The sequence below is a fragment of the Colias croceus genome, chromosome 23 (genome assembly GCF_905220415.1).
Source record: "Colias croceus chromosome 23, ilColCroc2.1".
NCBI classification, from domain to species: domain Eukaryota; kingdom Metazoa; phylum Arthropoda; class Insecta; order Lepidoptera; family Pieridae; genus Colias; species Colias croceus.
Genome location: NC_059559.1, coordinates 7,479,526 through 7,493,172, shown reverse-complemented (window position 1 = coordinate 7,493,172; position 13,647 = coordinate 7,479,526). Strand labels below are relative to the sequence as shown.

The window sequence follows — 13,647 nt, the reverse complement described above, 5'->3', positions numbered from 1 at the left end:
TCACGCACTAACATATATGTGATAAATATATTATGTTAAAATAAATATTATACATTTATAAGTGATTAATAATGACAGTATTGTGTCTGTGATTCCGGGGACTGAGTTATTAAGTAATCTACATTCTACTCTACTATACTTAAACAAAATCTCGAAAATACCCTCAAAACCTAAAAATAAAACTCACCCCACTCTTATAATGGTGCCTTGTATCTGGCACGGGGAAGTCAATGGACAGTGACCTTAGATCCTTGACGGGCAGGCAGTAAGCTCGCTTGCGGAGTCTCTCCGGGGGCAAGGGGTGCTCCGCCCAGCGCGGGGCGGAGACCGAGGTATCTCGGACTGCGCTGAATAGTGGGGTTATCAAGTTTTCCAGATCGTCCAGGGATTCTGGAACCGATAATGCTTGGGATGAGCAGATAAAAAGACTATTTCTTTTAACAAAATGTCATTCTGCTTCACGAACACAGTTAACAAAGAAAATTACTGGATGTTTTAGGTAGATCTGGTAACTGAAATATTTGAACTCTATAGTCGTATTTTTTATTAGACGAAGCTATCTGACAGCAGCTAATGTCACTTTGTAAAATAATGTTGCCACATTTAAAGTAATAGTGAGGATTCAGTTCTCATTCAATCAGATGAATGAATAATGAGTGTGAATAGTTAAAAATTTCAAACTATAAAACAACATTATTTCTATTTAAAATATATGAAGCTATATCTATATATATAAAAATGAAACCCGTTTCGAGTTGTTACGGCATCACGTGTGAACGGGTGGACCGATTTCGATAATCCTTTTTTTATTATATTCCTTGAAGTATGAGGATGGTACTTATGTAGAGAAAACATAAATATGTACCACGGGCGAAGACGGGGCGGACCGCTAGTAAGATATATAAGTTACTAGTAGAATGTAATTACAATCTGTATAAAAATTATTTTTGTTGTAATTTTTTTTTCTTAATTGTTCCAATACGTTGTGTTTGTTGTCATTGTTGTGTTTATTTGATGTTATATTGTTACACACTAAATATTCACTAGACGATCGAGGCAATTTAATTCATTCAGGATTTTATAAATCTTTCACTCTGTCACAACACTATTTATATTTCATCAAAAACTGTCTAATTAAAAATGCGACGATAGGATGAATATAAAAAAATAGTTTTTTTTTTTCCGTATGTTAAGCGTTACTATGAGTTAGTGTGAGTCAGTGTGAGTGTCACTCACCACGGCCCACAACAACGAGCGCCATAATATTAGCGGAGTACCACCGCTTGTGGAAGTCGAGCAACGCCGCGCGCACGTCTATACCTCGCTGCGCTGGGATCGTTTCCAGCGTCTCGCGGTTACCTGTAATAACGGTTAAATAAATAGATTAATAATATCTTTTATTTTAACTGAAAATAATACACAAAAATAAAAAAAATGTGTGCACACGTAAGAAGTGAAACTTTTTTATGACAAAAATTATTATCTTCAAAAAACAATTTACTATAATATGCAACTTTACAGAAATACGTCAAATCACGCGTGGTAGGGATAAGAAAAAGATGGCGCGTAACGGAAAAATGTCACGCGTAACGAAAACATGTTACACGAAATTTTTTTCCAACCCCGATAGAGAAGTTTCACTTCAATAACGAATCTATTAAATACTTGCACTCCACGGACGTATATTAAAAAGATAGACTCAATCGGGTTTAAAAAATATCGGTAGTAAAAATCTGCCTACACGTTTATTCGACAGAGTTTAGACCAGAACAATTTATTATTTTACTATCAAGAAATAAGCTGCTAATTTCGATGAATGTGTTAGTAATTTTATATTAAAACGCCGCTCGAACATACACCACGTGTCCTGCTCACCCTCTCACGCACTCATACACCCACTCACTCACTCACCCACTCACTCACCCACCCACTCACTCACCCACCCACTCACTCACCAGTGCCGAACTTGTGATACGGGTGCTTAGGGTCTGCTGTGCTCTTGTGCAACTGTTCCAAACGCCACGTGTCACTCGAGCGGTTCTTCTCGTGCTCAGAGTTCACTGCGCTCAGCTCTCGCCCTGTGGCTGACTCCGTGAAGAGAGGGGAAATGAAGAACTGCGCGAAACTGGAAGAGAAGAGTAGCGAGAGATGTAGGACTCGAAGGATCGACGGAAAAGTATGGCGAGAAAGGATTGTATAATATCAATTTAGCGTAAATTGGTTGTGTAATCTATACTTAACATTATAAAGTTGAAGAATTAGATTTACTGGATAAAGCCAAATGTATGTAAAACGTGCAACATAAATACAATTGTAACTGTGTAAAACATATGGTTTTTAGATAAATATATTTTTCATTTTTTTTTTCAATTCGTTTGTTTGAACGCGCTAATCTCAGAAACCGATGATGGTCCGATTTGAAAAATTCTTCCGGTGTTAGATAGCCCATTTATCGAGGAAGGCTATAGGCTATATATCATAACGCTAAGACCAACAGGAGCGGAGCCACGCGGGTGAAACGGCGAAGCGCAGCTAGAACGAGAATAAGAAGGGAGCGTCCATTAATTACGTGAGGCGTTTTTTTGTAATTTTTAATAAAAGTTTTTACTATAAGATCGTTGTAAGTTCGTGTGTGTACGTGTATGTACGTGCATATACGTGTATGTATGTGCGTGTACGTGTGTGTACGTGCGTATATGTATGTACGTGCATGTACGTGTGTGTACGTGCGTATACGTGTGTGTACGTGTGTGTACGTGCGTGTACGTGTGTGTGTACACTCACATGTCGAGCGCCTTGGGCAGGTGCTGCGGCAGCACGTCGAAGTAGAATGTGGTGTGGTCGGACGATGTGGACGCGTTGGACGAGCCGCCGTGCTCGGAGAGGAACTTGTTGTATTCGTTCTCCTGTTGGATGATATTAGTTTTTCTAAGGGCACGGTATTCATATACAGGGTGTAATCGTTAAGTGTGCACAAGCGATTATTTCGAAACTATTGCAGATATCAAAAAACTTTAAACTGATTTTGAAAGTACTTAACCTAATGAGTAAAATGGCCGTAATAAATTTTTAAAAATAAAACGAGAAATACGCTCCCATACATTTGATTTCCCATACATTTTGTATTCATAGCAGATTTTCGAAATGACGTCCTCATTGTACAATACCATGAGGAGCTCTATTTAAAGTTTTTAAATGAACTTCCCTTCAAATTTGCGAAGTAATTAAAGCAGAAAACCAAAAAAAAGTAAGAGAAAGTTATAATCTCTCATATTAAATGTACATGGGATATTCATATCTCATACTAAATGTATGGGATAATTTTTATGATATTTCCCGTTTTATTTTTAAAAATTTATTACGGCCATTTTACTCATTAGGTAAAGTACTTTCGATATCGGTTTAAAGTTTTTTGTTATCTGTAATAGTTACGGAATAATCGCCTGTGCACACTTAACGATTACACCCTGTATACAGCTTTTAACTTAGTTTGACTTCATCAGTATAAATGTAAAATATTTGATCCATTTTTTAGGTCCACTAAAACATCACCTCTGGATATTTCTCAGTGCCGAGGAACAGCATGTGCTCGCAGAAGTGCGCCAGCCCGGGCAACTCGTCGGGATCGCTCAAATATCCTGGAGGAATTAAATGAAATAAAAGATATTTTTTTAAGAATTCTTCAATAAGCTGGAAAAAATCTTTTTATATATCTCTCTCTAATATATTTTTTTTGTGGCTTTGTTGTCTCAGAACTATCAACTGGCGGCTGCCATGTCCCATTTAAAGGTTAAAGTCGGACAATATGAATTTTTGTTTGTTTTTCTGTTAAAAAAATCATTATTGTATGAAAACATTGTTTTTGGTGAACTTTTATAATATTTGTAGGATTGTAGAAAATTTTGGTGGGATTTGCAACCCATAATTTTCCAGTAAGAGTCCTTTTATAGTCTTCATACAAATATTTATTTCTTCAAATACAAATGTCGAAAGATAGATCACATACCAACATTGACGTCCATAGCAGCGGCCGACTTGTCGGTGCTGGGGTCGCTGACCAGCAACACTTTGAGATTGTTCGACAGTTGCAGACCTCTGGAATGGATACATAAATTTTAATTGAAAAAACAAAGAGACCGTGCGAAGAAATACACAATAAAATACCATATCTACATTAAAAATTATTATCTGTATGTTAGTCTGCGAGCGATTTATTCTATAGGTCTGTACAATTTTTTAATATATATGTAGTTCTTAATTTTTTTGTCACCTGAATTAAATGTAATAAATGATAAAAAAACTAATACAATGACGCTCACCTATAAACGCGGCGATCCTCCGGACTCTTGACGATATCATCGAACCGCTTGAGCACCGCGGCACTAGCTGGCGCTGTGGGGGTCACTGGGGCCCCGGGGGCTGGAGCCCCGGGGGACGCAGGTGCCCCGGGGGTCGCGGGGCTCGCGGGGGCGGGGGGCGCAGCGCCCGGCGACCGTGCGCATCCGCCCGCCGGCATGCTGCTGTGCTGCAGCGATCGACTGCTGTAACGATGTGAAGTGAAACTTCTTTAGGCGCGAGTTTCAAGGTAAAATTACAAGGACACATCATAGAGTGAGGCGACGATTTTGGTATCTTTGAATCTTGTCAAAGTTTCACTTCTAACATGTGCGCTCGGCACGCACGCGCTTTTCTTAATAATTGTGATATAGTTATCTTATGGCATTAATACATCGCGTTAAATATCCGTTATTCTAAATGTGTAATAGCGCAATTTTACATTTAGAATATTTGTGCAAAAAGCGAAGAAAAAATGTATAATAAACAGCACAATCGCTATTTTCCAAGACAAATTCTGTTCCAAACAAAGACAAGTTGCAGACCAAGTCGTAGACCTTAGCTAGTGTTGTATAAATAAATAAATAAAATAAATAAATATTACAGGATCATTTTCACGCACGGGACGATCTGATCCCATACTAAGCTTTCGCTTGTGTTATGGAAACCAGATGGCTGATAAACATACATATATATAATTTTAAATAAATACTTATATAGATAAATAGCCAATATATTATGTTGATTTTACTATATAATATTATCTTTATTCTTTCTAACATACAGTTAAGTGAAACAAAGCAAACGTCCAAGGACAGTAATTACTGTTATCGACACATTTAGTGCAAGGTTAATTATCAAAACAAATGTACCTAGAGTGCATTGTTTAGATTTACTTATAATTAAAGGATTAACTATTGAATTAGGATTTCCTTTGTACATTGATTACTGCATCATTTTAGCACAAAGATTCCCAGATTCAGTTCCCAGTAAAGTGAAGTTCCGTGTCCCCTAGTGGGGTAAGGGGGAGATACATCCTAACCTTCCTACTAATATTATAAATGTGTGTGTGTGTTTGTTACTCTTTCACGCAAATACTACTGAACCGATTACAATAAAATTTAGTACATATATAGAGGTTAACTTGGATTAACACATAGGATAGGTTTTATCCCGGAAATCCCACGGGATCGGGAACTATGCAGGTTTTCTTCATATGCATAAATCTGCTTCACTGATGATTTTCTTTTTTCTTTGTCTACACCGGGAATTGAAACCAGGACCTCTCGGTACTAGGCTCATGTGATTACTTCTGTACCAAAGAGGTGGCCCAGTAAGGTCTAACAAAAAAATGACAACAGACTGATTACCTACTTGTCTATAAAATAGATCGGTCAAACAGATGTATAATGCATCTGCCCCATACTCCACAAGGGGATATGGGACTTCACGAAACAAAGAACTTTTGTATATTGTCAGATTTTTCTATAATCAATCTTCATATTAATCTTGCTACTTAGATTGGATTAACTCCACAAATATTTACACATAAGGATGTGTTATTATGGAATAATAAGTAATATATTTAATTATGTTGCAATAAAATAGTTAATAATTTACAATAAACAAACAAAAATTAATCATATGTTGAATTATTTAGGAAACTTATATGCATTCTAATAAGAACGTAATAAATTCATCGTTTCAACCTTATTATATGAACTGCATTTCAATTTTCCAGTCAAATAACATACCTCTAAGAGTACTGCAAAATACTTTTTTGTTTATGTTGTTTAGTATTCCTATATTTAATAACAAGAACACTCGACAATTTGAGGAATATACAACTTTTTAGTTATCTCTAAATTCTAGCACACTATGTACTTATTTTTTTTTTTAATTGTGCAATGCGACTTCGATTTCAACTACGCAGTCGCGTCGGCAATATGTAACAATGCGAAATATTAAATGAAAAATTTACCGTCCAACCGTTCGCGAGGTTCGCGTTGCAAGTAGACAAACACACGGTCACACACAAATAATCAATCGCACAAAACAGTGATCAAATGAAAACAGAACAAGTATTATGGTAAAGATTATAACCTATTGGAAAAAGCACGATAGCGTAGCGTTGGTGAATAACTGTGGAAACCAACGAGGAGCAACCTTCGCGATGCCAGCTTGAATGAAAAATTATATCAATAATTAATAATCAATTCAATATATTCTGATTCCGATCACTTGTGTTCACTTTGATTCGAAATACTGTCACATCGACGTAATATCATCTGTCAAGTGTCATTAGGAATGACTTGACGTTTTATTTTTTATTTCTTTGAAGATTTAATAGCTTAGCTACGAGACCTTTAAGCCAAGTATTATATTTGATTAAAATTTTCACATTTTTTTCCTTGCTTTGTCCCTATATCGATTTATCCAGACTATTTTTTATGTATTTAAAGAACACTATAATTATAGTGATGAATCTATTAAGGTTCATCCAAATCCTATGATTCTACCTTTAGGCTGGGTTATCGCCACTCTGCTTGTCTTACATCAATTTATTTCATTGTAGTAAATAAATTCGGTTATTATTTTAAGCTGTGATTTTAGGTAAAAAAATAAATGAATAGACTCTCTATTATTCTATCCTATCCTACTTCCTTCCTACTAATATTATAAATGCGAAAGTTCGTGAGGATGGATGTGTATGTATAAAATTGCTGATTTTCGACGGCATGGCAACCATTTGGAACTCTCTGAAAAGTATGGCATGGCGATTTTCATACATGAGCCTACAGGACGATGATTACCTGTGCAAAAATGAACCTGATACAAATGGTTGAATTGTTTTTTTTTTTTTATCAACGCATTCACGTCGGTATGGCGGGCTGTCAGCCGGAAAGAAGTCCGTCCTGTGCACAGGTCCTGTGCAATAGTTAGGGTCGAGAGAGATCTATCATTTCCTGTTTGCCGTTGTCGTTCCATGCTGAAATGCACCTGGATGACGGGGGGTAAAGTTAAAGTGACGGGAGGTAAAGTGACGGGAGTTAAAGTGACGGGAGGTAAGGTGACGGGAGTTAAAGTGACGGGAGGTAAAGTGACGCGAGTTAAAGTGACGCGAGTTAAAGTGGCGGGAGTTAAAGTGACGCGAGTTAAAGTGGCGGGAGTTAAAGTTAAAGTTAAAGTCAAAATTATTTCGACTTAGGGAATAAATAGATACTAATAGATATTAAAGGGAAACTTTAAATGTAGTTTAAAATAACGAATAACAAAAGTGACGGGAGGTAAAGTGACGGAAGTTAAAGTGACAAAAGTTAAAGTGACGGGAGGTAAAGTAAGGGAGCTAAAGTGACGCGAGTTAAAGTGACGGGAGGTAAAGTGACGGGTAGGGCATGCACAACACAGGATCACAACGCAACACAGGACAGGATCATCAAAAACCCGGGTTTACCGATCTTGAGAACCGGGTCTGAATAATATGAAACCCGGTTCTCCCGGTTCCAACCAAAATATTAAAATTATATTTTGCTGCATTATTTTAGCAAATTTATTCTATCTGGCAACGTCAGACTCACTTGCATCGCGAATTTTCGTGCCACGCCTAAAGCTTGGCTCTGATTGGTTGTCTAACCCAAGAAGCTTATATCCTCTAATATAGGTAAACCAGAATCTGATGGCAATTAGGGAAATCAAAATTTTGAGTGTGCAACCCTAGGGAAAATGGACTGAACGATCTTGATACTGCTTATTTTTTAGTTTGTTCTCAATATCATTAGTCACATTATATAAGTGGACAATACTGTACTTAATAATGAGATATCCACTTAATATTATGTAGGTACATACTTACATGTATAATATACATATTACTTTTACACAGGTAATACATATTATTATTTACACATACCTATATTTGTATGTTCATTATCATTATGCCATGTGAAAATATCGATGTTATATCGATAGAAAACTAGACTGCTTATATTTTTTTATAAAATAAAATAAAAGTAAAATAAAACTATGTTTATTTTCGTAAGTATTAACAGATACACACATTATAAAATTGACTTGGACAGCTTGGACTTGACGAATAGCCGTATTGGAAACTCCTGTAATAAGTTTTCATAAAATTATATTCCAATCAACAAACAATATTATAGTTACCTACATATAATATTTTTTAATTAAAAGTATCAAAGCGGGTAAGTCCAATTTACCAATAAAATCTTCTAAATTGAAAATTGTGATGTGTTTGACCCTTCTTCATCAAATATTTTTCTATACACATTATAAACAACACCTCTTGCTTGTGACCACAGCGGCTTTTTCGACATTTTCGAAGATTTTTTAGACAAAATCCTAAAAATTATTTATCAACTGCAAAAAAGACAAATAATTTGACAACCAATTTGATAGTTGTCAAATAAGTTGCCACATGAAAATCTTTTATTTCTTAAATATAAATATGCCATCAGATTCTGGTAGACCTATACACGTCTAACCTTAGATGCTATAGTTTTCCTAGTTAGTTGTATTACCAAAAAAAAAAATTGGCTGCGAAAATGACAAAAATTAAGCTACAGAAATATTTTTATTAGATTTGTAAAGCTGTTGATTTTACTTGTGGCGGCCAGCTTAGCGACTACGCGCCCTTCACCCCGCGCCCGCGCCGGTCGTACACGGGGATTTGTTCGCGACGGCTCGTCAGCGGTCAGCCCCACACTCCGCAGTCCGCGGCGACCGGCATAGACGACGGATGTGCGCTCAGTTTTTATCTAAATTCGAATTATTGTAACGTGCGAATTAAACGCCTCATCGTGGATGTTTTTTGTGATTTAATTTAAACGCCCCATTAAGCATCCCACATACTGTTTCACATAATGATCCAGTCATGTTTATGTTTTTGGTATCAAGCTGAAATTTATATCGAATACTCAAGTCTACGGTCCCTTGATGCTGTGAAAAAGTCAAACTCACAAGCCAACGCATCAAAAGATACAGCTAGATACAGTCGTAAATGCTGAAAATTCGACAATTTCGACATTTACATGGAACTCAAAATCTCATGAACACAGAGCCTTGAAATTTGGTAACGTCTTATAACACAGATAAAGAAAAAATTGCTAGAAACATAAATTTTTAAGTTATAATATTATAACAAAAAATAGGTTTGTTCGGAGCCCTCGGAGCGCGAGTCCGACTCGCGCTTGGCCGGTTTTTTGCTTTACAGTTTACAGTTAATGAAAAAGGTTTAAGTTTATATGTGAAATTATGATAAAAAGGTACTTTTATAAGACTGATAAATAAAGAGAAGTATTGAAATTTTGTTTCTTTGTTAATTAAGACACAAGCCGCGTAAAATAAAAGGCCCATCAGGTACTTTTACAGTTACTTTTGTTTTATTTTGTATTTTTTTCCCAGGTATTATAAAAGAACCGGGTTTCAGAAACTTGGAACCGGACTCGGTTCTGCATGCCCTAAGCATGACACTACCGCCAATGATATTATATATAGAAACAAGAGGTAGATACGTTACCAACGCACTAAAACGTAAACCGTGAATTGGTCCTAATTGGGACCAGTGGAATCAGTCAGATTGTGACTTGTGACAGCGAACGCACATGCTGATATTATAAACGTTAAAATTATCAATAATGCCTTCTTGTGTGTTCAGAAAGTGCACAAATTACGATAGTAAAATAAAGAAAGATAGAGGGATATCATATCACAGGTAAATGTATTAAAATATTATAATTTTAGAGCAAAAATAACAATTTGCAATTATTAATGAATGACACTTGCTTGACACTTGTATTGAAATAATGAAAGGGATAAAACATTGCTTCAATCACTAGTGTGACAAAGCTAGCGCACACTGTGTTCAAAGATTATCATGTAGACACGATTATTGAAAATAGAACGGTTATTTTATTAATTTCGATTTGGGTAAATACTTGATTATTTTTATATTTAAATCCACACAGTGCATGTAATTAACAAATATATCTATTTATTATATACAATGAAATCGTGATGGCAAAAATGTTTGTTTGCAAAAATGATGTTGAATATACGTTTAAATTAAAGAAAAGATTATCGCTACTGACGAAAAATGCTATTTGCTTTTCTGTAAATAGCTATTGAACATAAATTTTATTTGTGTTTTAGATAAAAAAGGCTTATACTTCATCCTTTCTTTTATTTCATACTTTTTTTCATCTAGGCACCACTATTATTATATCCTACAAGTTGGAGTGATGACCTTGTACGGGTTCCGGGAACTGCCTTGAAACGAATAGCGTAAGATCGGTCCGTATGGAGTTCTATAAGGAGGACTATGCTCAGCAGTGGGTGTTTATCGGGTGAAATGATGATGACCGAAAACAAACACCACAGCTAGTAATAAATGCTTAATACAGTTATATCTCCAAAAAAGTTTTTTTCATTTTAATACAACTTCATAATAATAATTAAATAGTAAATGAAATTGTCACATTTGTTTACGTGTGCAGGAAACGAAACATCTATAACATTGAACCTTCTGTGTCGTTAGTCTATGCCAATTGCCATGGCAACTATTTGTTTATTTATATTTAATTGGTGAATTCTTATGACTTTTGCTTACACCTGCGCGGAAGTGACAAACTATCTTTGTCTTTTTTGTTTATATCATTTTATTATAGCCATCTCTCTTATACAGTCTGTCAATGTAATAAATTAAGTAAAATGAAACTTGTATTTGTGTGTGCCTGACACTGCATATGAAGCATTTTTTTTTGGATATATTGTGAGTATATAACGTATCTATACATAAAATATCATTGACTACCGCCTACTTCTTTCTTATGGGCTATCGGTAAATTCTAAAATTTTTGTGTTACAAATCGTTTGACTTTCGCTATTTATCCGACGAGATCGACTAACGCCCACGCGTCTAGTCTGCCGGTACCAGTGTTCTGAACATCATTTTTCTTTTTGTCATTGCGTACTAAGACCCCTGTAGAACCGCCATCCTGTTACAAATGACCCAAAATTTTGTGTCAGTATCTCCCTGCCTATTATATCTTCTTGCCATATCAGAAAAAAAAATTGAAATTTGGGAAAAAGAAATGAAAGACAAAAATCTTTAAAATAAATCTATTATCCATAAAATTTGTACGCTTCGCGCCGATTACACAAGAATACGAGTTATTAATATTAAAATACAATCTATACATAATTTTAATTACATACACTTCTAACTTTCGGCGGGAGACTGCATCCGTCTCTGTCTGGCGCGAGTGAATAACAATAAGTGCAAAAGAGACGGAGATACAACACGATTATCAATAAAAAAACAGCGTATAAAAATTTTTGCAAATTAAAATTTTTATTTTTATTTGGAAACCAAAACATTTACTAAGGTATCTTTCTGGAGGATATAATATTGTATGATTGGTATAACATACCAAGACACAATATTATGTAGCAGTCATTTTGTTAAATTTGCTATTAGATTGAATGACTAGCGCCTTTATTGAATGACAACTTTTAATATAAGTATTTATACAAATCGTTTAAATAACATAAGATTTCCATTTGTTGCCCTTACAATGTTTTTCATACCAAGAACATAGCATACAAAAAGAAATATTTTTTTAAGTTTTTATCAATAATTGTGTTGCATCAGACATATTAACTCCCAATTTCCATAGATTTCAAAACCAGTTACATTTACGCTATTATTGAACAAATTAGACATTATTATTACGAGCACAAATAATAAAAAAATACCCAATATAACAAGATTTTATTTATACGTTTCGTTTTAAATTACAAAAAGAAATATACAATACTCATTCTACTTGGACTGTTTATAAAAAAAAACAATTAAAAATACAGGGTGTCCCAAAAAGTAGTGATGAACTTAACTAACTCCGAAAATACGAAAAATCGCATAACATACATGGGGGTAATTCGGATAGCCCTCTAGGTCCTCTACCTCCCAGCTTCCGCTCATCACTACTTTTTGGGACACCCTGTGTAATGTAAATCATATATTTCGTGGATATACTTTAAGACCATGTTTTTTTTATTGTACGATAGACTTTTTTTATTATATTTCTTTTATGAACAGCCCACGCATCTCATCTTAAACATAATATATTTACAGCATTATTAACAATATTACAGTGAGTGACATAATAATTGGCGCATCATTAACGAAAAAAAATAGTACATTTTTCTACGTCTGTATCATTATCATAACAGGACCATAGTATTTTCCATTTAGAAATTAAACATTTTAACGGATTTTAAACGCGATTTATTAATTATATTATTATCCCCGTGACCACGCTCGCTGCAAAGTGTGCGAAGCGCCAGTATAATAATATAATGAATAAATTGCGTTTAAAATACGTTAAAATCTTTAATTTATAAATAGCAGGACCATTTCAATGCTGTTTTTTTTTCAGAAATAAATAAAATTTACCGAAACACTATAAATTGACAAACACAAATACGATTGCACCAATTATTATGTCCCGCACTGCACCTTATAGCCTATACATAATTTCATACATAAATACACTGTATACTAATATTATTCTAGAAAAAACACATGTTTAAAACTTAGTGACACTAAAGTCGTTTGGTGTTTACACTATAGAGTTTAAAGTGTTCTTTTTACACTAAGCATTGTAATAACAAAAATAATAATCACTTTTGACATTAAGGCCGTGTAAACGGTCCGTGCGCTGTTTGGCTCAAATATGTGATTTTTCAAACCAGATTGTCCATCAACCACTTATCTTACAAACATAAGAATTACTAATAATTTTAGGAAATTTTATTGTCTATATAGTTAGTTAAGAGTTTTTTTCAATTAATACAGTATTTGTGAATACCATCAAGATAACTGAGCCGATGATTACTTGATTTCACATTTAGTGTCAATTTCGAAGCTAAAAATATCTGAAATCGCTGACAGATCTAACACACATTTTTTTTTAACTAACTGCAAAAATCCTTATTAAAATAGTTAGTTAAAAGATTTTTTTATTTTGGACTCCTAACTTACGAAATTAAAATCCGAACAATGTGAATTTTTTTAGAAATTATAGTCGACAAAATGATTATTTTCACCAAGATATTTGACTTAGTTGAATATAATTTATGCATATTGCAATAAAAGAACGTATTACTTATAAGATAAAATTTAAAAAATCAACTAAGGTACCTCTATTATTTTTCTACAATTTTTTTTAAAGTACTATAAAACACTGCGCGCGACCCGATTAAAATCAGTCGGCAGCGAGCCTTTCCAGA

At 34.6% G+C, this 13,647-nt stretch overlaps 1 protein-coding gene across 3 annotated transcripts in view; it reads right to left on the bottom strand.

Annotated features, from left to right (window-relative positions):
* The window catches only part of LOC123702141 (insulin-degrading enzyme), a 49,181-nt gene extending 42,605 nt beyond the window's left edge, over positions 1-6,576 (bottom strand). The window contains exons 1-8 of one of the 3 annotated variants that reach the window (XM_045649800.1): positions 6,317-6,576; positions 4,320-4,541; positions 4,007-4,095; positions 3,553-3,638; positions 2,785-2,906; positions 1,956-2,125; positions 1,237-1,359; positions 188-390 (exon numbers count right to left, since the gene is read on the bottom strand). In XM_045649800.1, the coding sequence (XP_045505756.1) occupies positions 188-390; positions 1,237-1,359; positions 1,956-2,125; positions 2,785-2,906; positions 3,553-3,638; positions 4,007-4,095; positions 4,320-4,516 (990 nt within the window). In that variant the 5' untranslated portion in view covers positions 4,517-4,541; positions 6,317-6,576. The remainder of the gene's footprint in view (positions 1-187; positions 391-1,236; positions 1,360-1,955; positions 2,126-2,784; positions 2,907-3,552; positions 3,639-4,006; positions 4,096-4,319; positions 4,542-6,316) is intronic. The other 2 variants (XM_045649801.1, XM_045649803.1) reach the window with 2 other exon arrangements.
* Positions 6,577-13,647: the final 7,071 nt, after the last annotated feature.